This window comes from Pongo pygmaeus, chromosome 2 (genome assembly GCF_028885625.2).
Source record: "Pongo pygmaeus isolate AG05252 chromosome 2, NHGRI_mPonPyg2-v2.0_pri, whole genome shotgun sequence".
NCBI classification, from domain to species: domain Eukaryota; kingdom Metazoa; phylum Chordata; class Mammalia; order Primates; family Hominidae; genus Pongo; species Pongo pygmaeus.
Genome location: NC_085930.1, coordinates 102,132,995 through 102,156,091, shown reverse-complemented (window position 1 = coordinate 102,156,091; position 23,097 = coordinate 102,132,995). Strand labels below are relative to the sequence as shown.

The following is a 23,097-nucleotide window of genomic DNA, read 5'->3' as shown; positions in this document are numbered from 1 at the left end:
CCTCCCAAGTAGCTGGGATTACAGGTACCCGCCACCACGTCCAGCTAATTTTTGTATTTTTTAGTAGAGACGGGGTTTCACCATGTTGGCCAGGCTGGTCTTGAACTCCTAACCTCAGGTGATCCACCCACCTGTGCCTCCTAAAGTGCTGGGATTACAGGCGTGAGCCACCATGCCCAGCCTGATTTTTTTATGAAGGTGAAAAATATTGCTGTAAGGGCTGGGTGCGGTGGCTCATGCCTGTAATCCCAGCACTTTGGGAGGCAGAGGTAGGCAGATCACTTGAGGTCAGGAGTTCGAGACCAGCCTGGCCAACATGGCGAAACCCCGTCTCTACTAAAAATAGAAAAAATTTGCCAGACGTGGTGGTGGGTGCCTGTAATCCCAGCTACTTGGGAGGCTGAGGCAGGAGGATCGCCTGAACCTGGGAGACGGAGGTTGCAGTGCGCCAAGATTGCACCACTGCACTCCAGCCTGGGCGAGAGAAGCAGACCCTGTCTCAAAAAAGAAAAAGAAAAAAAATTTACTATAAGTAATGATATTGGTCAGGCGGGTGTCTCACTCCTGTAATTCTAGTACTTTGAGAGGCCAAGGTGAAAAGACTGCTTGAAGCCAGGAGTTCAGGGCCAGCCTGGACAACATAGCACAACCCCATCTCCACAAAAAATTTAAAAATTAACCAAATGCAGTGGCGCATGCCTGTAGTCCCAGTTACTCAGGACGGTGAGGTAAGAGGATCGCTTGAGCCAGGGAGTTCAAGGCTGTAGTGAGCTAGGATCAATTGCACCACTGCACTCCAGCCTGGGTGACAAAGTAAGACCCTGTCAGTCAATCAGTCAATCAGTAACCCTACAACCATTTTACTATTACATATTTAGGTTGGTGAAAAACTGCAGTTTTTGCCTTTGAAAGCAATAGCAAAAACCACAATTACTTTTGTACCAACTTAATAGCTTCCCTAATGGACTTTTGCTAACTTTCCCATTTTAATCCTTTTAATATAAATAGCTCTATATCCTAGCTTTTGCTCAGTCACTGACTCATCAACTAATGAATTCCCAAAATCTGCCTTCCTTTAAATTGATCAATATATCCCCAAAAGAAGAATCTTGAGCAAATTATCTAAACAAGTATATTTTTAGAACCACGTGCATTTTAAATAGATGTCTTAAAGTTTTTTTTATCTTTTAAGGTTTTTTAACTGCCTGTTCAAGTCCCACTAGCCTCTCTGGGTGGACTTGATCTCCTGCACAATGTTATGGGCAAAGAGTATAATCCAAGCAGCAGGCTGCTTGATGACTCTGAACCTAGGCCAACATAGACAGGGCCTTGGGAAAGCTAGAGCTCCCCCTACTGTTTCCCATGCCAAGGTGTCTTCCAGGTACCAACAACATAGATTTGTAATTACATGATATGATGTCTGCACAAATCTCACCAAGGTCATTGGAAAAAACAGGGATGTGCCGTCTTCAAAAGTTCTCTCAATAAGCAGGCTCAGGCTAATCCTTATATATAATTCAAATCCCTTCTATCATTACCCTACTTTTTGTTTGTTACACAACACTCTACCACACTTCCACCCACTCCTTCTCCCAAGACGCAGCTAAACTGTGTGACACCCATTATAATTCTCCACACAAAAACCTTTAAAAATAGCAACTGCCCAATCCCTTCTTCCACTGCACCCTGTTCAGGACCAGAAATTGCAACTGAAAGCAATATCGTTGGGCCACTGGAGACAACTTTGACCTCCAGCTTCATCCCACTGTGCAAAGTATAACCATGAGCTTACACACTTTATATACATACACACCAAATCCCACATGTAGAGACACATTACTCTAATTATGTCTGACCTCCTCCAAACCTGAAATTTCTGAAAGTTGAAAGGCAAATATCCTCATTTCTATTCCATTTCAAAATACTTTGGAACTATACTACTTTGACCAACATGGTGAAACCTAGCCTCTACTAATAATACAAAAATTAGCTGGCCATGGTGGCACACGCCTATAATCCCAGCTACTCAGGAGGCTGAAGCAGGATAATCACTTGAACCCGGGAGGCCAGGGTTGCAGTGAGCAGAGATCATGCCACTGCACTCCAGCCTGGGTGACAAGAGTGAAACTCCGTCTCAAAAAAAAAAAAGAAATTATAGGTTTATATGTCTGTCTTTCTTAACAAACCGTAAGTGGCAAAGACTTGATTTATTTATTCATTGGCCTCCTTGTATCCCTCATACCTGAACATAAGTATCTGGCCCATAAAAAACACTCAAATGTTCAGCAAAGAACAAAGACAAAAATAAAGTTGCCAAGTGGTAGTAAAATAAGCAGTTCGGCAAAGGGAAGATGATTAAAGAAAAAGCAAGGAGAGTGTTGTGTCAAGATCACTGATGTGCACATCACAAAGTTTGATCCGACCTTGGTCCCAGAGTCTTCACAAATGCTTACTGAAGAAAATTCCCAGGACGATTCGGGGGCCTCTCAAAACTTCTGCTTCAAGACGTTGATAAAGAACCATAGTAACTTGATTATACACCCTAGTACTGAATTCCCTTCCCATCTACCAGAAAATTCACCCCAACAACAACATACAGGAGCAATGATGCTCAGGGAAATCAGAGATGACTTGCTCTACATGAGAGGGGTAAGAACACTGCTGTCTGTGTAGAAAGAAAAGGATGGCAAAATTGAGATACATTTTACTCAGCAGAGTTCCTAGGCTTGAAAGAGAACTAACAAACACTGGGCTTAAGAGAGTTCAGAATGAATCAAGTAGTGGACCATTCAGATGTCGCTGCAGTTTCTGCATGTATAACCAATGGGATCCTTCTGAGGATGCTAGAATACGGAATTATGACACTCAGCCACGTCAGCCATAACCCTTATTCTTGTACTTTTCTTTCTTGCTAGTAATTTTATGCAGCAGGTTGAAAACGCTACCCTATGCTAGGATAGACTGTATACCAATAATTTTGAAATGAGTTCTAGGATGTATTTTTCTTCTTGTATCTTTTCCTTCCTATCATGATACTAATAATTTATAAAGGATCTGTGTAGTTTGAACGTATTTGAATAACTTCAGTATACTTTAGCTCTACTGTTTGATTTGACCCAAAGAAGCACCAAGAGGACAAAAGTATTCCCATGTGTTTTAGAAGCCCAAAGTCAGTAAGACAAAACCCAACATCAAGAATTTGAAGCAAACTCACTTGTGGGGAAAGAATGTAAAGAGACCATTGGGTAGTTTGCCTAGAGCATAATAGATTTTCTGGCTTTCAAAAATTTGGACTGCAATAAGATGAAACTATGTGCTATTTTCACAATTTTCAGTACAAATAAAGTTATGTATAGAGAAATAATAAAGTTGACATATTTGAGTGTCTTTAAAAAAAAAAAGAAAGAAAGAGCCAGGTGCAGTGGCTCATGCCTGTAATCCCAGCACTTTGGGAGGCTGAGGCAGGCAGATCCCTTGAGGTCAGGAGTTCGAGACCAGCCTGGCCCATATGGTAAAACCCTGTCTCCACAAAAAATAAAAAAAGTAGCCAGGCATGGTGGCACACACCTGTAATCTCAGCTACTCGGGAAGCTGAGGCAGGAGAATTATTTGAACCCGGAAGGCAGAGGTTGCTGTAAGCCGAGATCACGCCACTGCACTCCAGCTTGGGAGACAGAGCAAGACTCTGTCAAAAAAAAAAAAAAAAAAAATAGGCCGGGTGCAGTGGCTCACGCCTGTAATCCCAACACTTTGGGAGGCTGAGGCAGGCGGATCACCTGAGGTCAGGAGTTCTAGAACAGCCTGGTAAACATGGTGAAACCCCATCTCTACTAAAAATACAAAAATTAGCCGGGTGTAGTGGCTCATGCCTGTAGTCCCAGCTACTCGGGAGCCTGAGACAGGAGAACTGCTTGAACCTGGGAGGCGGAGGTAGCAGTGAGCAAAGATAGCACCACTGCACTCCAGCCCAGGTGACAGAGTAAGACTCCGTGTCCAAAAAAAAAAAAAAGAAAGAGCAAGAAGACCCCAAACTCAGTAAAGGGAAATTATTTCCTGGGTTGCAAAGGGGCTGAACATGGGAGGGCAAGTAAGACTAACTCACAAGGTCCCCACTTATCCATGATGACTAAGCTGATCTGAATGGAGCAATATAGTTGAATGAAGAACAACGTGGCTATCATACAGTTCTCAACAGGTAACTACTGAGAGATGAGGTCATTAAAATTACTTTTTTATAAAATGTATAACAGGGGGCTGGGCACAGTTGCTCACATCTGTAATCCCAGCACTTTGGAAGGGTGGCAGATGGAAAGCTTGAGCCCAGGAGTTCGAGAGTAGCTTGGGCATTATAATGAAACCCAGTCTCTACCAAAAATACAAAAAATTAGCTGGGCAGGGTGGTGCGCACCTGCGGTCCAAGCTACTCAGGAGGCTGAGGCAGGAGGATGGCTTGAGCCTGGGGGGTGGAGGTTGCAGTGAGCCAAGATCATGTCACTGCACTCCAGCCTGGGTGACAGAGTAAGACCTTGTCCTCAAAAAAACAAAAAATAAATAAAATAAAATAAAATGTATAACACAAACAACATTGTTGCAGTCTAGTCACTATGCCAGAAAAAAAAGAAAAAAGAAAAAGAAAACACTAACAATCCTGGAAACCCAAACAAAAGTAATATTCAGTCTCACTTATAACAAAGTAACTTATCATCTTTGTGTTCCATTCAAATCTTGGCTAGTTTTATACCTGCTATATGTTCATCTTAAAATTTTACTTGTTACGTATTCATTCATTCTTTTCTGACTTCTGCATGCCCAAGATTTCACTGAAAGCTTGGTGTGGTTATGCATTTTTTTTTAACTGTAATTTCATTTTAAAATTAAACTTTAGCCCAGCAGGGTAACTTCAGTTTTTCATGAAAATCCTTATTTCCATGGTTCAAGAAACAAATATTAAGAGAATTCATTCACTTACTAAGTGACTACTATTTGTTGATTGCTTACCATATACCAGTCCCTGTTCTAAGCAGTAGAAATAAAAAGAAAATAACCTCAAAATTATATGCAAAGAAGTTCACTGCAATGTCCTTTGTAACAAAAAAATAAAACAGCATAGATATCTCACAAAACTAAAATAAGAAAATTACAGAGCATCTAATTTGTATAGAACAACCATATAGCTACATGTAAACATTCTTAGGATACAAGTGAAGTTGAATTGTAAAGTCTAGCTAACAATTATTTTCAGAGCAACTGTGTCTATTAATAAAGATTAGAATGAAGCACAAAAACAAAAAGTTATTTTATTGTAAGTGAGACTGTGAATATTATTTTCTTTTGGCTTTCAGGACTGTTACAATGTTGTTCACTGTTATTGCCCAGGCTGGAGTGCAATGGCAAGATCTCAGCTCACTGCAGCTTCCACCTCCTGGGTTCAAGCGATTCTCCTGCCTCAGCCTCCCGAGTAGCTGGGATTATAGGCATGTGCCACCACACCCAGCTAATTTTGCATTTTTAGTAGAGACGGGGTTTCTCCATGTCGGTCAGGCTGGTTTCGAACTCCCGACCTCAGGTGATCCACCTGCCTCAGCCTCCGAAAGTGCTGGGATTACAGGCATGAGCCACCACATGGCGCCGAAGTGTTACACATTTTTTAAAAAAGTAATTTTAATGACCTCATCTCTCAGTAGTTACCTACTGAGGAGAACTGTATGATAGCTACATTGTTATTCATTCAACTATCTCTCTCCATTCAGATCAGCTTAGTCACCTAAATTAAGTGTGGACCTTGTGAATTAGACTTACTTGCCCTCCTATGTTTAGCCCCTTTGAAACCTTTACGGAGTTCAAGGGTCTGCCTGTTTTGTTTTTTTCAGAGACAGAGTCTCGCCCTGTCGCTCAGGCTCACCCTAGTGATCCTGGCTCACTGCAACCTCTGCCTCCTGAGTTCAAGTGATTCTCATGCCTCAGCCTCCTGAGTAGCTGGGATTACAGGTGCAAGATACCATGCCAGGCTAATTTTTGTATTTTTTGTAGAGACCAGGTCTCCCATGTTGACTAAGCTGGTCTCAAACTCCTCGGCTCAAGCTATCCTCCTGCCTCAGCCTCCCAAAGTGCTGGGATTATAGGCGTGAGCTAACGTGCCTGGCCTGTCCGATATTTCTTTTTTTTTTTTTTTTTTTTTTTTTTTGAGACAGAGTCTCTCTCTGTTGCCCAGGCTGGAGTACAATGGCACGATCTCTGCTCACTGCAACCTCCGCCTCCCGAGTTCAAGCAATTCTCCCACCTCAGCCTCCTGAGTAGCTAGGATTACAGGTACCTGCCATCATTCCCAGCTAATTCTGTCTGCTATTTCATTACTCATTTTCTGGTTTATATTTTGTTAATCCTAAGTAATTTTACATTATACAATATGTACATAGTTTAGAAAAAATTTTTGTGGCCGGGCGTGATGGCTCACTCCTGTAATCCCTACACTGTGGCAGACCGAGGTGAGTGGTTCACTTGAGGTCAGGAGTTCGAGACCAGCCTGGCCAACATGGTGAAACCCCATCTCTACTAAAAATACAAAAAATTAGCCAGGCATGGTGGCAGGCACCTGTAATCCCAGCTACTCAGGAGGCTGAGGTAGGAGAATTGCTTGACCCAGGAAGCGGAGGTTCCAGTGAGCAGAAATCACACCACTGCACTCCAGCCTGGGCAACAGAGCGAGACTCCATCTCAAAAAAGAAAAAAAGAAAAAATTGTTGTTAGCTGATACAGGTAATATCTTAAAAGTAGGGCATAAGCAAGCACTATTTCATAGTTTTTCCTCTCCTATTCAGCAACAATAACTGAGGCCACCCCATGTCTAGATCCACTTTTTATCTCAACATTCAGCCTTTTAGATTAACACCTAAGTTTCTGTAGATATAGTCAGTAAGCCTCCTCTCTTCTATCTAAACAAGAATGTTTTGATTGTTACTATTCTGACACATCTGGCTATAGAAATAACCTAAGCAATAAAATGCAGAGAAATTACATGCTAAAACACACAGGCACATCTCTGTCAAAATGCTCAGTGACACAGGGTATGGTGGCTCATACCTATAATCCTAGTACTTTGGGAGGCCAAAGCAGGAGGATTGCTTCAGTCCAGTTTAAGACCAGCCTGGGCAACATAGCAAGACTATCTCTACAAAAATTTTTTAAAACTTAGCCAAGCATGGTGGCATGCACTTGTCTCAGCTACTCAGGAGGCTGAAGCAGGAGGATTGCTTGAGCCTAGGAAGTCAAAGCCAGAGTGAGCTATGATCACCCCATTGCACTCCAGCCTGGGTGACAGAGTGAAACCTATCTCTAAAAACAAATAAGTAAAGCTTCACCAGGTGCAGTGGCTCACGCCTGTAATCCCAGCACTGTGGGAGGCCAAGGCGGGCAGACCGCTTGAGGTCAGGAGTTTGAGTCCAGCCTGGCTAACATGGTGAAACCCCGTTTCTACTAAAAATATAAAAATCAGCCATGCACAGTGGCATGTGCCAGTAATCCCAGCTACTCGGGAGGCTGAGGCAGGAGAATCACTTGAACCCAGGAGGCGGAGGTTGCAGTGAGCCAAGATTGCGCCACTGCACTCCAGCCTGGGCGAGAGAGTGAGACTCCATCTTATATTAAAAAAATAAATAAAGTTTTTAAAAAATCCCCAGTGACCCAATACTTTTAAGAACTTTACCTTTAGTGCCTCAAATGTAAGCAGGACATCATTAGTTTGCTTCAGGTCAATATAAAACATCATCAGCTCCCGTGATCCAAGTTGCATGAATATGGGAAGTAGCTGAAATGAACACCAAATACAAGTCTTAAATTTTGGCTTTATTGTCATGTATTTCCTATTCCACTCTTTGAGGATAGAAGCCTCAAGAAATGATGCACCTCTTCCTCCCTCCCTGTGAAGATAAACGTGTAAATGCACTTTAATCAAATAGACCATATCAGGAATGACCTGCATAAGACTTGACCAGTTTCATCCAAAGCCTTGTTTGTGGTAGAGTTAGAATATATCTTTGTATAAAATACTACCATAAAATAACACAGAAATGAACACAGTAATTCCTACGTGTGAACAGTACTCTTCCCAATAAGCTTACCTCCTGATATTCTCCTAGGGGGGTCAAATATTGGAGAATGAGTCGCTGCTCGATAGCAGGAGTCATAGGATAAAGGGTATAATTGGTGCCAATCACCCAGGGAGACATTTCTGACCAGCTGCTATTAGACAGCTCAACAAACATGCGATCCGGATCAGAAGATGAGAAACCCAACTTTTGCTTGGCTTTCCTAAAGTTCTCTCTGTCACCCTGTTTTGCTGACTTGTTTTTCTTTAATCCTCCATCCTCAGGTTTGGTTGTTGAGTTCACTCTGCTACTGGTCTTGTGGCCTGAATCAAGATGAAAGGAGATCTCCATGTCTCCAGAAGCTTCCTCTTGGTCTCCATCCACTACATCTACAGCCATGTCACCATAGTCCATATCCACAGCCTCCTCATCCAGAGGCAAAAGGGGTTCAGAAGAGAGCTTCCGTGGACTGGGACGCTTGTTTTCCTGCCGCAAAGCCACTTCCTGTAGCTGTAGCTCCCTCAGTCTTCGAAGCACTATTGCCACCTATCAACAGATAATTGGAGAAAAAGGGGGTGCCTCTTTATTAAGGATTAAGTAATCCTTCATAATTCTTATTTCCACATAATAACTGGAGACTCATGCAGTGAGCCCAATGCCTGTAATAGCAACAATCTGATAAACGTGTTGCTTTGATTCCTATAAGTTGATGAAATAAGTAACAGCTAAGTATTGTTCCTCATAAAATTTTCCAGAGAATCCAAACCAGAAGATTTGCACATAAAATACATCACTGACAATTGATCTGTTTGGGTCAAGTTGACCTGGACCATCACACCTGAAGAGGCAGAAATTAGATATATTCATGACTTTTCCAATGTGTCTTTGAAAACCAAACATGAAAATTTCTCAAACTTTTATCTACTGTGGGTTGTATTCCATTAGATATTGCCATGTATATTATACATAACTACATTATCATTTTTCAAGTTCTTTTTTAAGTACATACTTTTTGGGCCAACGCTATAAAAGTGGTACTGTGTTTCATTTTAAAGAGAGAGGGATGGCCAGGTGCGGTAGCTCACGCCTGTAATCCCAATAATTTGGGAGGCCAAGATGGACGAATCACCTGAGATCAGGAGTTTGAGACCAGCCTGGCCAATATGGTGAAACCCCGTCTCTACTAAAAATACAAAAAATTTCCAGGGCGTGGAGGTGCTCGCCTGTAATCCCAGCTACTCGGAAGGCTGAGGCAGCAGAATCGCTTGAACCCGGCAGGCGGAGGTTGCAGTGAGCCAAGATCGCGCCATTGCACTCCAGCCTGGGAAACAAGAGTGAAACTCCGTCTCAAAAAAAAGAGAGAGGGATTATGTGTGCACTTTACTTTGAATTGTGTTTTTTAAATCAGAATAGTGGATAGATAAAAGGAAGGGCACTTGGAAGCTGTTATCCTCAGCAAACTAATACAGGAAAAGAAAACTAAACACCGCATGCTTTCACTTATAAGTGGGAAATGAACGATGAGAACACAGGGACACATTGAGGGGAACAATACACACTGGGGCCTGTCAAAGGGGAGTGGGAAGAGAAATCAGGAAGAACAGCTAATGGATGCTGGGCCTAATACTTAGGTGATGGGCTGATCTGTGCAGCAAATCACCATGGCACATGTTTACCTATGTAATAAATGCGCACATCCTGCAGAGGTACCCCAGAACTTAAAATAGAAGTTGACGGGGGGGAGAAAAAAAAAAAAAAGGGCAGATGGATGGATATTATAAGTGTTCACAATCAATTTAGGTGATGTATATATGTAGTTGTTCACTGTAAAATGCTTTCAATTTTACTACATGTTTGAAAATTTTCATAACACAAATGGTAGAAAGGGAAACAGGGAATGTTACTATTCTTTATTGGCATACAATGTCATCATCCTTGACAAGATTAAAAGTAGCTATTTTCTGTTGGACACAGTGGCTCACGCTTGTAATCCCAGCACTTTGGGAGGCCTAGGCGGGTGGATCATGAGGTCAGGAGTTCAAGACCAGCCCGACCAATATGGTGAAACCCTGTCTCTACTGAAAATACAAAAAATTAGCTGGGCATGGTAGCGGGCACCTGTAATCCCAGCTACTCAGGAGGCTGAGGCAGGAGAATTGCTTGAACCTGGGAGGTGGAGGTTGCAATGAGCCAAGATCGCGTCACTACACTCCAACCCGGGCAACAAAGCAAGACTCCGTCTCAAAAAAAATAGCTATTTTCAATTTTTAAAAACTCTTATGGAAACTAATATTGAAATTATAGCCATGCTCCAGTACAAGGTAATCAATATGATCTACTTATTCAGATTCAAATAACAAGAAAGAACTTGTGAATACTCTCCCATCTTACATAAAAATTTATTCTAACACAGTCCTTACCAGCTGTGAATTTTCATCTCTATAGTTGGCAGCAATGTCTTGATTTTCCATAGCACCTCCTAACAGTCCAGTAGAATATGTTCTCAATGGTTGATCAGCCTCTCGGGCCCATTTGAAAAGATTCTCGACAATTCCCTCCTATAGTAAAGGAAATTAAATAGTACATTTCGGAAAAAGCCCAAGTTCATGATTAACAATATAAGCAAAGATTTCAGTCTCATGAAAAAAATTTTAATATTTCAATGTTCGTAAGAGTAAAAAAAGTACTACTACAGTATCCAATAGGTTCCTTAGTTATATAAACTATCTGTGCAATAGAAGCCTATTCAGCCAATAAAACTCAAGCTATCTCTTTTAGGTCTTTGCAGTCAGAAAAAAATAATTAAAAAATAAATAAAACTCAAACTAAAAATTAACAATCCCCAGAATATATTCCTAATCTAGATGTTAACTCCCAAAAGGCTCCATGATCAACTGGGGATCACTGAAAGTATCTCTCATAGAAGCTCACAAAGCACAGGTAATATATTAACGTTCTGAGAGGTGCTCCATCAAAGTAGTGTTTAATTTAGCCCCACACACCAGAACCTTCTTTTTTTAGGAAAACAAAAAAACAAAAAAACAAAGTCTCACCTGTCACCCAGGCTGGAGTGCAGTGGTGCAATCTTGGCTCACTGCAACCTCCGTCTCCCAGGTTCAAGCGATTCTCCTGCCTCGGCACCCTGAGTACCTTGGACTATAGGCATGTGCCACCAGAGCCAGCTAATTTTTGTATTTTTTAGTAGAGACGGGGTTTTGCTATGTTGGCCAGGCTGGTCTCAAACTCCTGACTTCAGGTGATCGGCCCACCTCGGCCTCCCAAAGTGCTGGGATTACAGGCATGAGCAACCATGCCTGGCCTCCCAAACTTATTATTTATTTATTTATTTATTTATTTATTTATTTATTGAGACAGAGTCTTGCTCTGTCACCCAGGCTGGAGTGCAGTGGCACAATCTCGGCTCACTGCAAGCTCCGCCTCTCGGGTTCACACCATTCTCCTGCCTTAGTCTCCGAGTAGGGGGGCCACAGGCGCCCGCCACCACGCCCGGCTAATTTTTTGTATTTTTAGTAGAGACGGGGTTTCACCGTATTAGCCAGGATGGTCTCGATCTCCTGACCTCGTGATCCACCCACCTTGGCCTCCCAAAGTGCTGGGATTACAGGCATGAGCCACTGCGCCCAGCCCCCAGACTTATTTTTAATTACATTTTATTATGAAATATAATACATATAAACATGCATGGTCCAAAGAACTTGAAAATCACCTATGTCCTACTACCCAGCTTAAAAAATAGAAACCTTCTGTAGGCCAAGATTGATAAAAACATAAAATAAAAATAAAAAATACATTAAATTTTTTTTTACCTTTTCCAGATCACAGATTTAAAAAGAAAAAATTTTAAAGAAATAGAAACCTCCCATGTGCCCCTCCTTATGCCATCTCCTGCAAGGAGGTTTAAACACTCCTAAATTTTAAGAATTTTCTTGTTAAACTTTGTTAACTGCTATATGCTTTTGAACTACATAAATTGTGATAGTGTATATATTTTGCTGCAACTTATTTTTTACTCAACATATGTTTTTTAGATTCATCTATATTGCTGCATGTAGCACACTTAAATAGCACTCAAGACAGGCTACAAATATTAATTTATCTCATCTTCATATCAAGCCTGTATGATTGGGCAGGTACTATATTTGCAGATGAGGAAAATGAATCACAGTGAGGCTAGTGAACCAAAAGTTACAAAACTAGTGGCAGAGCTAGGATGTGAACCTAGACAGTGTACCTACAGATGCACTTCACTGCCATACTCTGCTATTTTATTGGCTTGACCAATAATGGTGATATAAACTACATTTGTGCTAGCCAAGTATCTAACATACAAACCTAGGAACAGAACTGCTAGGTCACAGGGTATGTGCACGCTGAACTTTACTAGAAGAGGCCAAATTTTTCCAAAGTGATTGCAACAATTCACATTTCCACCAATAGTGAATAAAAGTCCTCTTCCTTTTTCCACATCTTTGCCAACACTACCACTATCAGTCTGATGGGTGTAAAAATAGCATTTTATTTAATTTGAATTTCCTTGTTTATTAAATAAGTTCCGCATTTTTTCATTTATGTGTTGACCAGAAGGCTTTTGCTTCTGTGAAGTACTCTTGCTTTTGCCAGTGTCTTTTGCTAAACACAAGTTCTTTTTTTTTTTTTTTTTTTTTTTTTTTTTTGAGACAGAGTCTTGCTCTGTCACCCAGGCTGGAGCGCAGTGGCGCAATCTCAACTCAGTGCAACCTCCACCTCTCAGGTTCAAGCGTTTCTCCTGCCTTGGCCTCCCGAGTAGCTGGATTACAGGTGCACACCAACCACACCCAGCTGATTTTTATATTTTTAGTAGAGACGGGGTTTCACCATGTTGGCCAAGCTGATCTTGAACTTCTGACCTCAGGAGATCCGCCCACCTCCCACTCAGCTCCCAAAGAGCTGGGATTACAGGTGTGAGCCACCGCACCCAGCCAAGTTCTTAATTTTCTTATAAGCGTACTTAAGGCTGGGAGCAGTGGCTCATGCCTGTAATCCTAATGCTTTGGAGACCAATGCAGGAGGATTACTTGAAGTCAGGTGTTTGAAGTCAGGAGTTTGAAACCAGCCTAGACAACGTAGCAAGACCCCATCTCCACAAAAACAAAATTTAAAAATTAGCTGGGCGTGGTGGTAGACGCCTATAGTCCAAGCTACTTGGGAGGCTGAGGCAGGAAGATCACTTGAGCCCAGGAGTTCAAGGCTGCAGTGAGCTAGGACTGCGCCACTGCACTCCAGCCTGAGTGACAAAGCGAGACCCCATCCCTAAAAAGAATAAAAATAAAAATAAATTTAAAAATAAAAAAAATACTGCCGTGCACGGTGGCTCACACCTGTAATCCCAGATCTTTGGGAGACCAAGGAGGGTGGATCACCTTGAGGACAAGAGTTCAAGACCAGCCTGGTCAACATGGTGAAACCCCCGTCTCTACTAAAAATACAAAAATTAGCCAGCATGGTGGCAGGCGCCTGTAATCCCAGCTACTCAGGAGGCTGAGGCAGGATAATCGCTGAGCCCGGAAGGTGGAGGTTGCAGTGAGCCAAGATCGTGCCACTGCGCTCCAACCTGGCCAACAAGAACAAAACTTTGTCTCAAAAATAATAATAATAATAATAATAATAATAATAATAATAAAATGTTTTAAATATTTTTAAAAACCTAATATTTTCTTTTTCTTAAATTCTTCCAAAAAGTCATCAGCTCATTCTCCTATACATTACCAAAAGTTTTGACCATTTTTTTTAAATTCCTACTATGGGCTGGGCATGGTGGCTCATGCCTGTAATCCTAGCACTTTAGGCGGCCAAGGCGGGTGGATCACTTGAGGTCAGGAGTTCGAGACCAGCCTCCTGGCCAACATGGTGAAACCCCGTCTCTACTAAAATTACAAAACTTGGCTGGGTACAGAGACGCGTGCTTGTAGTTCCAACTATTCGGGAGGCTGAGGCATGAGAATCGCTTGAACCTGGAAAGCAGAGGTTGCAGTGAGCTGAGATTGTGCCACTGCACTCCAACCTAGGTGACAGAGCAAGACTGTCTCTCAAAAAAAAAAAAAAACTATTCTGAAGAACACCACATTTTTGGAAATTTTGTTGTAAAATTTCTACTGATATAGAATATATTTACCATGTATTTTCAGCGTATTTCTTTGTGCCCTTTTTCCAAACAGTATAAGAAACTTAAAATATTAATTCTATCTATTTTCTTCCACTGACATGTTATGAAGAATTTTGTTCCACCTTTTGTCTTCCTAAACTGTTTCTTTTGATTAACAGTTCCAGGTTTACAGGCCAGGCACAGTGGCTCATGCCTGTAATCCCAGCACTTTGGGAGGCCGAAGCAGGTGGATCACATGAGGTAAGGAATTCGAGACCAGCCTGGTCAACATGGCGAAACCACATCTCCACTAAAAATACAAAAATTAGCCAGGCATGGTGGCACACGCCTATCATCCCAGCTACTCAGGAGGCTGAGGCAGGAGAATCGCTTGAACCCGGGAGGCAGAGTTGCAGTGAACCGACATCACACCACTGCATTCCAACCTGGGCGACAGAGCAAGACTCTGACTCAATTTTAAAAAAAAAATAGTTCTATGTTTACAGACAGACACTGAGGATATTTTCTACTATCTTCTGACCTCTACTGCTGCTGTGGCAAAGTTTGCTTTGTCTGATTATTTGCAGGAATTTTTTTTTACTCTAGTTGCTTTTAAGATCTTCTCTTCGGTAATCTTCACTGTACTTCCTGAATCTGAATGGTGATGTCTTTTGTTAATTCTTAAAATTCTACCGTCATCTCTCTGAATGCTGTCATCTCTCTGAATGTGCCTTTGTCCTTTCTCATCTCTCTACCCCCTCTACCTGAAACTCCCTTTAGATATTTTGAACTTTCTAATTCTAGTCCATGTTTCAACTTCTTTTGTACTTTTCATCTCTTATTTCTAGGAGCTTCATTATTAGTTACCCTGTCAGATCTTCCAGTTCATTAATTGTATCTTCAGCTCTGTTTAAACTTCACTCTAACTCATAGAGACAGGGGTCTCACTTTGTTGCCCAGGCTGATCTTGAACTCCTGGCCTCAAGGGATCCTCCTGCCTCAGCCTCCTGAGCAAATGAGACTATAAGCATGCATCCCTATACCCAGCTCATTCACCAAGTTTTTAAATTCTATAACTATAATTTTTGTTTTTTCATAGAGTCTTGGGACTTTTGTTAGAGTTCTGATTCCTTATTTTACATCGAATAGTTTAACCATTTTAAAGAGTATAATTCGGTAGGACTAAGTACATTCACATAAGTACTTAAGTAAGTATTACCGGTACAGTATCTATTTTCAGAACTTCTTCATTATGCAAACAAAAACTCTGTACCCCTCACTTTCAATTACGATTAAGACAACCAGACAGACGATCAATAAGGAAACAGAGAACTTGAACAACACTGTAAGCCATTGAACCTAAAAGATATACACAGAAAACTCCACCTAGCAACAGTAGATTACATAGTCTTCTTGAGAACACACAGAACTTTTTCCATGTTCTTTTACGTTTTTTTTTTTCCAGAGTAAACCATACGTTAGGCCACAAGTCTTAATAAATTTAAAAAGATTGAAATCTCAATCTTTTCTAGTCACAAAGGAATAAAACTAGAAATCAACAATATCAGAAAACTACAATATTCACAAATACATGAAAATTAAACATCACTCTTGAATAACTAATGAGTCAAAGAAATCACAAGGGAAATTAGAAAGTCACTTTGGACAAACAAAAACACAACCACACCAAAACCTATGGAATGCAGCAAAGGCGGTGGTTAAAATGAAATTTATTTATTTATTTCTCTTTTTTTTGAGATGCAGTTTTGGTCTTGTTGCCCAGGCTTGAGTGCAATGGCACAATCTTGGCTCACTGCCACCTCTGCCTCCTGAGTTCAAGTGATTCTCCTGCCTCAACCTCCCAAGTAGCTGGGACTACAGGCACACGCCATCATGCCTGGCTAATTTTGTATTTTTAGTAGAGATGGGGTTTCACCATGTTGCCCAGGCTGCTCTCGAACTCCTGACCTCAGGTGATCCACTCATCTCGGCCTCCCAAAGCACTGGGATTATAGGCGTGAGCCACTGCGCCCAGCCAGAATGATATTTATAGCTGCAAACACATGCAATTAAAAAAGAAGAAAGATCTCAAATCAAATTAGGAACTAGGCCTAACTATGCCTTATGCCACATGCCACTAGAAAAAAACAATACTCAAAGCTAGCAAAAGAAATAATAAAGATTATAGTGAGAAAAATGAAACAGAGAATAGAAAAATACAGAAAGTCAATGAAACTAAAAATTAGTTCTTCACCAACATCAACAAAACTGACAAACTTTTGACAAGACAGATCAAGAATAAAAGAGAAGACTCAAATTTACTAGCATCAGAAATGAAACAGGCCTCATTACTACCAACTTTATAGAAATAAAAAGAGTTATAAGAGAATACCATATACAATTGTATAACAACAAATTGGATAACCAAGATAAAATGGACAAATCTACCAAAACTGACTCATAAAGAAACAGAAAAACTAAATAGACCTATAAGTAGTAAGGAAATTGAATCAATAATCAAAAACTTCCCAAAACAGAAAAACCCAGGACACGATGACTTCACTAGTAAATTCTACGAAACATTTAAAGAAGAATTAAAGCCAGGTACGGCGGCTTACGCCTGTAATCCCAACAATTTGAGAGGCTGAGGTAGGAGGATCGCTTAAGGCTAGGAGGCCGAGACAAACTTAAGCAACAAAACCAGACCCATCTCTTAAATAATTAAATAAAATAAAGAAGAATTAACACCAATCCTTCTCATAACTCTTCCCAAAGATTGACTGAGAGGTAACACTTCCTAACTCATTTTATGATGCCAGCATTACTAAAGCTAAAGACACTATGAGAAAAGAAAACTACAGACCAATATATCACTCATGACTATAGTTATAAAAATCCTCAACAAAATACTAGGAAAATGAATTCAGCAGCATAAGAGGATTATACATCATGACTAAATAAACTATATCTCAGGAATTCAAAGACAGTTCAACATACCACATAACCACTGCAACTGATACCAAAAAAATGTTGACAAGTCAATACCTTATAATGAAAAAACAATAAACTAGATTCTAGAAGGAAACATCAGCATAAAAAAGGCCATTTATGAAAACTCATAGCTAATATCATACTCAACAGTGAAAGACGGAAAGGCTTTCCCTTAAGATCAAGAAAAAGATGTCCACTTATTTTTTAAGAGACAAGGTCTCACTATGTTTTCCAGGATGGTCTTGAACTCCTGAGCACAAGCGATCTTCCTACCTTGGCCTCCCAAAGTACTGAGGTTACGGGCGTGAGTCACCACACCTGGACAAGGTGTCCACTTTTGCCACTTCTATTAAACATAGTACTGGAAGTTCTAGTGAGAGTAATTAGACATAAAAAAGGAAATTAAAGGAATCCAGATTAGAGAGTAAGAAGTAAGATTACCTCTGTTGGCAAATGACATGATCTTATATGTATAAAACCCTAAAGACTCCATACACAAAAAAACCTGTCAGTTAAATAACACATTCAGTAAAGTTATAGGATACAAAATCAACATACAAAAATCAGTTGCATTTCTATACACTAGCAATGAACAATATAAAAAGGAAATTCTTTTTTTTTTTTTTTTTTTAGTGACAAGGTCTCACTCTGTCACCCAAGCTGGAATGCAGTGACATAATCATAACTCACTGCAACCTCGAACTCCTGCGCTGAAGCAATCCTCCTGCCTCAACCTCCCAACTAGCCAGGACTACAGCCATGTGCCACCACACTCAGCATATATATATATTTACAGATGGGGTCTCACCATGTTGCCCAGCCTGCAGCCAAATAATTTTAAATAAAAATAAATTTTAGGCCAGACAGAGTGGCTCATGCCTGTAATGCCAGCACCTTGGGAAACCAAGCCGGGGAGGATCATTTGAGCTCAGGAGTTCAAGACCAGCCTAGGCAACATTAATGAGACTCTGTCTCTATTTTTTCATATATATTTAAAAAATAAAAATAGATTTTAGGTCAGGTGTAATCCCAGCACCATGGGAGGCCGAGACAGGTGGATTACCTGAGGTCAAGAGTTTGAGACCAGCCTGGCTAACATGGTGAAACCCCATCTCTACCAAAAATACAAAAAATTAGCTGGGCATGGTGGCAGGTACATGTAATCTCAGCTACTCGGGAGGCTGAGGCAGGAGAATCGCTTGAACCTGGGAGGCAGAGGTTGCAGTGAGCTGAGATCGTGCCATTGCACTCCAGCCTGGGCAACAAGAGCAAAACTCTGTCTCAAAAAAAAAAAAAAGATTGTAAAGCTTTTTTTCAATATCTCTGAAAGTAAAAGTCAACAACCTTTTAAAAACAGTGGCTGAATAAAATCAACTTAGTACACTGAACCAGCATTTTAAAAAAGAAATAAAGTAAAAAAGTATCAGAATGAATTGCACAAAGAGTAAACAGTGTTTTTAAAACTTCTTTTTCATACATATAATGTATGGACTGGGTTTCAAGGTTTAAAAAAAAGTATGTTACTATGTTTCACAAAATTTGAAAAACACTGTCCTAGAGCAATAAGTCTTTTTCTTTTCTTTTTTGAGACAGGGTCTCGCTCTGTCTCCCAGGCTGAAAAGCAGTGGCACAATCACAGTTCACTGCAGCGTCCACCTCCTGGGCCCAAGCAATCTTCCCACCTCAGCCTCCCAAGCAGCTGAGACCACAGTGTGCACCACTACACCCACAAAGAGACTCCATCTCTTTGTAAATGAGGTCTCCTTAGGTTATCCAGGCTGAATAAGTCTTAATTATAACTTTTGAGGAACACCAATAGCCAATTTGTTGAGCAATAATGATTTCTGATTCATTAATTGCTATAATTAAAATATTTTAAGAAATATTGATTCATTAAAAAAAGCTGCATAGGATACTTCTGAAGAGTACAGATCATCATGTAATCAAGTAACACAATATGAAAGAGGCTGCAATCTGTTCTCTAAACACTGGATTCAAGACAATTTCCAATCTAATGCACAATGGAATAAGTCACTTCTCCCAATAAACCATTAATTAGGAAACAATAAAACTGTTCTTGCAGAAAGCTTTATTATTCATAATTTCCCTTAAATACTGTTTCTAACCGCCAAAGGGCATTCATTTCTTTCTAGATCTACAATGATGAAACTATAAAGAACCAGAGATGATTTTCCTACAAGGACAACATGGAAATTTTCAAAAAGCCCAGTTAAATCATCTGTAATCGGCTGGGTGCAGTGGCTCATGCCTGTAATCCCAGCACTTTGGGAGGCTGAGGCGGGCGAGTCATCTGAGGTCAGAAGTTCAAGACGAGCCTGGCCAACATGGTGAAACCCCATCTCTAATAAAAATATTTAAAAAATTAGCCGGGTGTGGTGGCGGGCCCCCTGTAATCCCAGCTACTCAGGAGGTTGAGGCAGGAGAATCACTTGAACCCAAGAGGTGGAGGTTGCAGTGAGCCGAGATCACACTATTGCACTCCAGCCTGGGCAACAGAGTGAGGCTCTGTCTCAAAAAAAAAAAAAAAATCTGTAATCTCAGATAAACCTTGTATATACAAATATATTGCCATAAATGCTTTTATCATCCTGATTTTCAAAATAATCCATATTAAAATTTTTTTACAAAGACATAGATTCTTCTAGTCTCACACAGGGGTTGCTAACTGGAGATTTTAGTCTATAAGCGATACTGCAAATTATAACATTAATCACAACGTTATTCTCTAAAATACTTTATGTGGCACAATTATTCTGCAATAAAAGTTAATATGAATTTTCTTAAAAGCTAAATAAGAATCAAGATCTTTCATTTGGGTCATACACTTAACTATAATAAGACTTCCAGGCTGGGTGCAGTAGCTCATTCCTATAATCCCAGCACTTTGGGAGGCTGAGGCGGGAGGACTGCTTGAGCCCAAGAGTGTGAGACCAGCCTGGGCAACATAGGGAGACTTCATCTCTACAAAAAAAATTTTTAAAAATTAGCCGGGCATGGTGGCACTTGCCTATGGTCCTAGCTACTTGGGAGGCTGAGGCAGGAGAATGGTTTGAGACAAGGAGGTTGAGGCTGCAGTGAGCTTTTCTTTTAACCTGTCTCAAAAGAAAGAAAAAAAAAGATTTCCAGAGTGTTTCAGAAGATTAAAATTTTAATAGCTTTAAAAATAAGGCAAGTGGCTGGGCACAGTGGCTCACGCCTGTAATCCCAGCACTTTGGGAGGCCAAGGCAGGCGGATCACCTGAGGTCAGGAGTTTGAGACCAGCCTGACCAACATGGAGAAACCCCATCTCTACTAAAAATATAAAAATTAGCCAGGCATGGTGGCGCGCACCTGTAATCCCAGCTACTCAGGAGACTGAAGCAGGAGAATTGCTTGAACCCGGGAGGCAGAGGTTGCAGTGGCCCCAGATCGCACCACTGCACTCCAGCCTACACGACAGAACGAGACTCCATCTCAAAAAAAAAAAAACAAAGCAAGCTATGGGGCATATCCAGTTCACACAGCAAATTCTTAAAGCTAAGATACAAAATATTTACATTACTTCTAAAACTTGAGCAACTAATTTTTTTTTTCTGTCTCACTCTCTTATCAGGGCTGGAGTGCAGCAGCACGATCAGGGCTCACCATTGCCTCTACTTCCTGAGTTGAAGCGATCCTCCCGCCTCAGCATTCCAAACATCTGGGACTACAGGCATGAGCTACCGTGCCCAGCTAATGATTTATTTTTGTAGAGACAGGATCTGCTATATTGCCCAGGCTACATCGCCAGTCTTGAACTCCTGGGCTCAAGCACTCCTCCTGCCTTAGCCTCACAAAGTCCTGGGATTACAGATATGAGCCACCTCACCTCGCCCTAATTTTTCTCTTTTATTTATTTATCTATTTATTTTTTGAGATGGAGTCTCACTGTGTCACCCAGGGTGGAGTGTAGTGGCATGATTTTATCTCACTGCAACTTCCACCTCCTGGGTTCAAGTGATTCTCATGCCTCAGCCTCCCAAGGAGCTGGGACTACAGTCACACACCACCACACCCAGCTAATTTTTGTATTTTTTTGTAGAGATGGGGTTTTGCCATGTTGGCCAGACTGATCTCAAACTACCGGCCTCAAGTGATCTACCCGCCTCGGCCTCCCAAAGTGCTGGGATTACAGGCATGAGCCACGACGCCCAGCCCCTAATTTTTGTTTTGTTTTGTTTTGTTTTGAGACGGAGTCTCGCTCTGTCACCCAGCCTGGAGTGCAGTGGCACAATCTCGGCTCACTGCAAGCTCTGCCTCCCAGGTTCACGCCATTCTCCTGCCTCAGCCTCCCGAACAGCTGGGACTACAGGCACCCACCACCACGCCTGGCTAATTTTTTTCTATTTTTAGTAGAGACAGGGTTTCACCGTGTTAGCCAGGATGGTCTTGATCTCCTGACCTCGTGATCTGCCTACTTGGCCTCCCAAAGTGCTGGGGTTACAGGCGTGAGCCACCACGCCCGGCCTACCCAGCCCCTAATTTTTGACAGTTGAAGTATACATGCATAGTCACTATCAATTTAACATTTGCTTGTCTTCCTAACACTTACTCTTATTTGAAATTATCAGTTTACTTTTGTTTGCCCACCCCCAAACACCTACATGAATGTAAAGCTCTCATGTTGCTAACAAAATATTCCAAGCCCCTACGACAAAACACAGCACAAAAGAGATCTTCTAATATTAGCTACACGAATACTAAATACCACAAAGAATAGGAAAGAAAGGCTTCCTCAAATACAAAGCTCTTCATCACTGGGAAGATCACTCATCAAGAGTAAGAGTGACTGACATCATAAATCCATTCCAGAAACACATGGGCCAGGCATGGTGTCTCACGTCTGTAATCCCAGCACTTTGGGAGGCCAAGGCAGGAAGATGGTTTTAGGTCAGAAGTTCGAGACTAGCCTGGCAACGTAGTGAGACCTTGTCTCTACAAAAAAATTTAAAAATTACCCAGGCATGGTGACACATGCCTCTACTTCCAGCTACTCAGGAGGCTGAGGTGGGAGAACAGCTTAAGCCCAGGAGGTCAAGGCTGCAGTGAGCCATGGTGATCTCACCACTTCACTCCAGCCTGGGCAACAGAGTGAGACCCCATCTCAAAAAAAAGGCTGGGCGCGGTGGCTCACACCTGTAATCCCAGCACTTTGGGAGGCTGAGGCAGGCGGATCACAAGGTCAGGAGTTCAAGACGAGACTAACCAATATGGTGAAACCCCATCTCTACTAAAAATACAAAAATTTGCCAGGCATGGTGGCACGAGCCTGTAGTCCCAGCTACTCGGGAGGGTAAGGCAAAAGAATCACTTGAACCTGGGAGGCGGAAGTTGCAGTGAGCCAAGATCACACCACTGCACTCCAGCCTGGGCGACAAGAGCAAGACTCTGTTTCAAAAAAAGAAAAAAAAAGATCCAGGGGAGGAACCAAGATGGCCGAATAGGAACAGCTCCAGTCTACAGCTCCCAGCGCCAGCCACGCAGAAGACGGGTGATTTCTGCATTTCCAACTGAGGTACCGGGTTCATCTCACTGGGGAGTGCCAGACAATAGGTGCAGGACAGTGGGTGCAGCACACCGTGCACGAGCAGAAGCAGGGCGAGGCATCGCCTCACCCGGGAAGCACAAGGGGTCAAGGAATTCCCTTTCCTAGTCAAAGAAAGGGGTGACAGACGGCACCTGGAAAATCGGGTCACTACCACCCTAATACTGCGCTTTTCCAACTGGCTTAAAAAACGGCACACCAGGAGATTGTATCCCGCACCTGGCTCGGAGGGTCCTACGCCCAAGGAGTCTCGCTCATTGCTAGCACAGCAGTCCAAGATCAAACTGCAAGGCGG

General features: G+C 41.7%; 1 protein-coding gene across 11 annotated transcripts in view; it reads right to left on the bottom strand.

Annotated features, from left to right (window-relative positions):
- The window catches only part of DCAF1 (DDB1 and CUL4 associated factor 1), a 107,767-nt gene that overhangs the window by 37,889 nt on the left and 46,781 nt on the right, over positions 1-23,097 (bottom strand). For all 11 annotated transcript variants that reach the window (XR_010125726.1, XR_010125727.1, XM_054483622.1 and 8 more), the window contains 3 exons: positions 10,505-10,642; positions 8,118-8,630; positions 7,703-7,804 (listed from right to left, as the gene is read on the bottom strand). Coding sequence is in view for 9 of the 11 variants with exons in the window: in XM_054483622.1 (XP_054339597.1) it covers positions 7,703-7,804; positions 8,118-8,630; positions 10,505-10,642 (753 nt within the window). In the remaining 2 variants the exon portion in view is untranslated. The remainder of the gene's footprint in view (positions 1-7,702; positions 7,805-8,117; positions 8,631-10,504; positions 10,643-23,097) is intronic.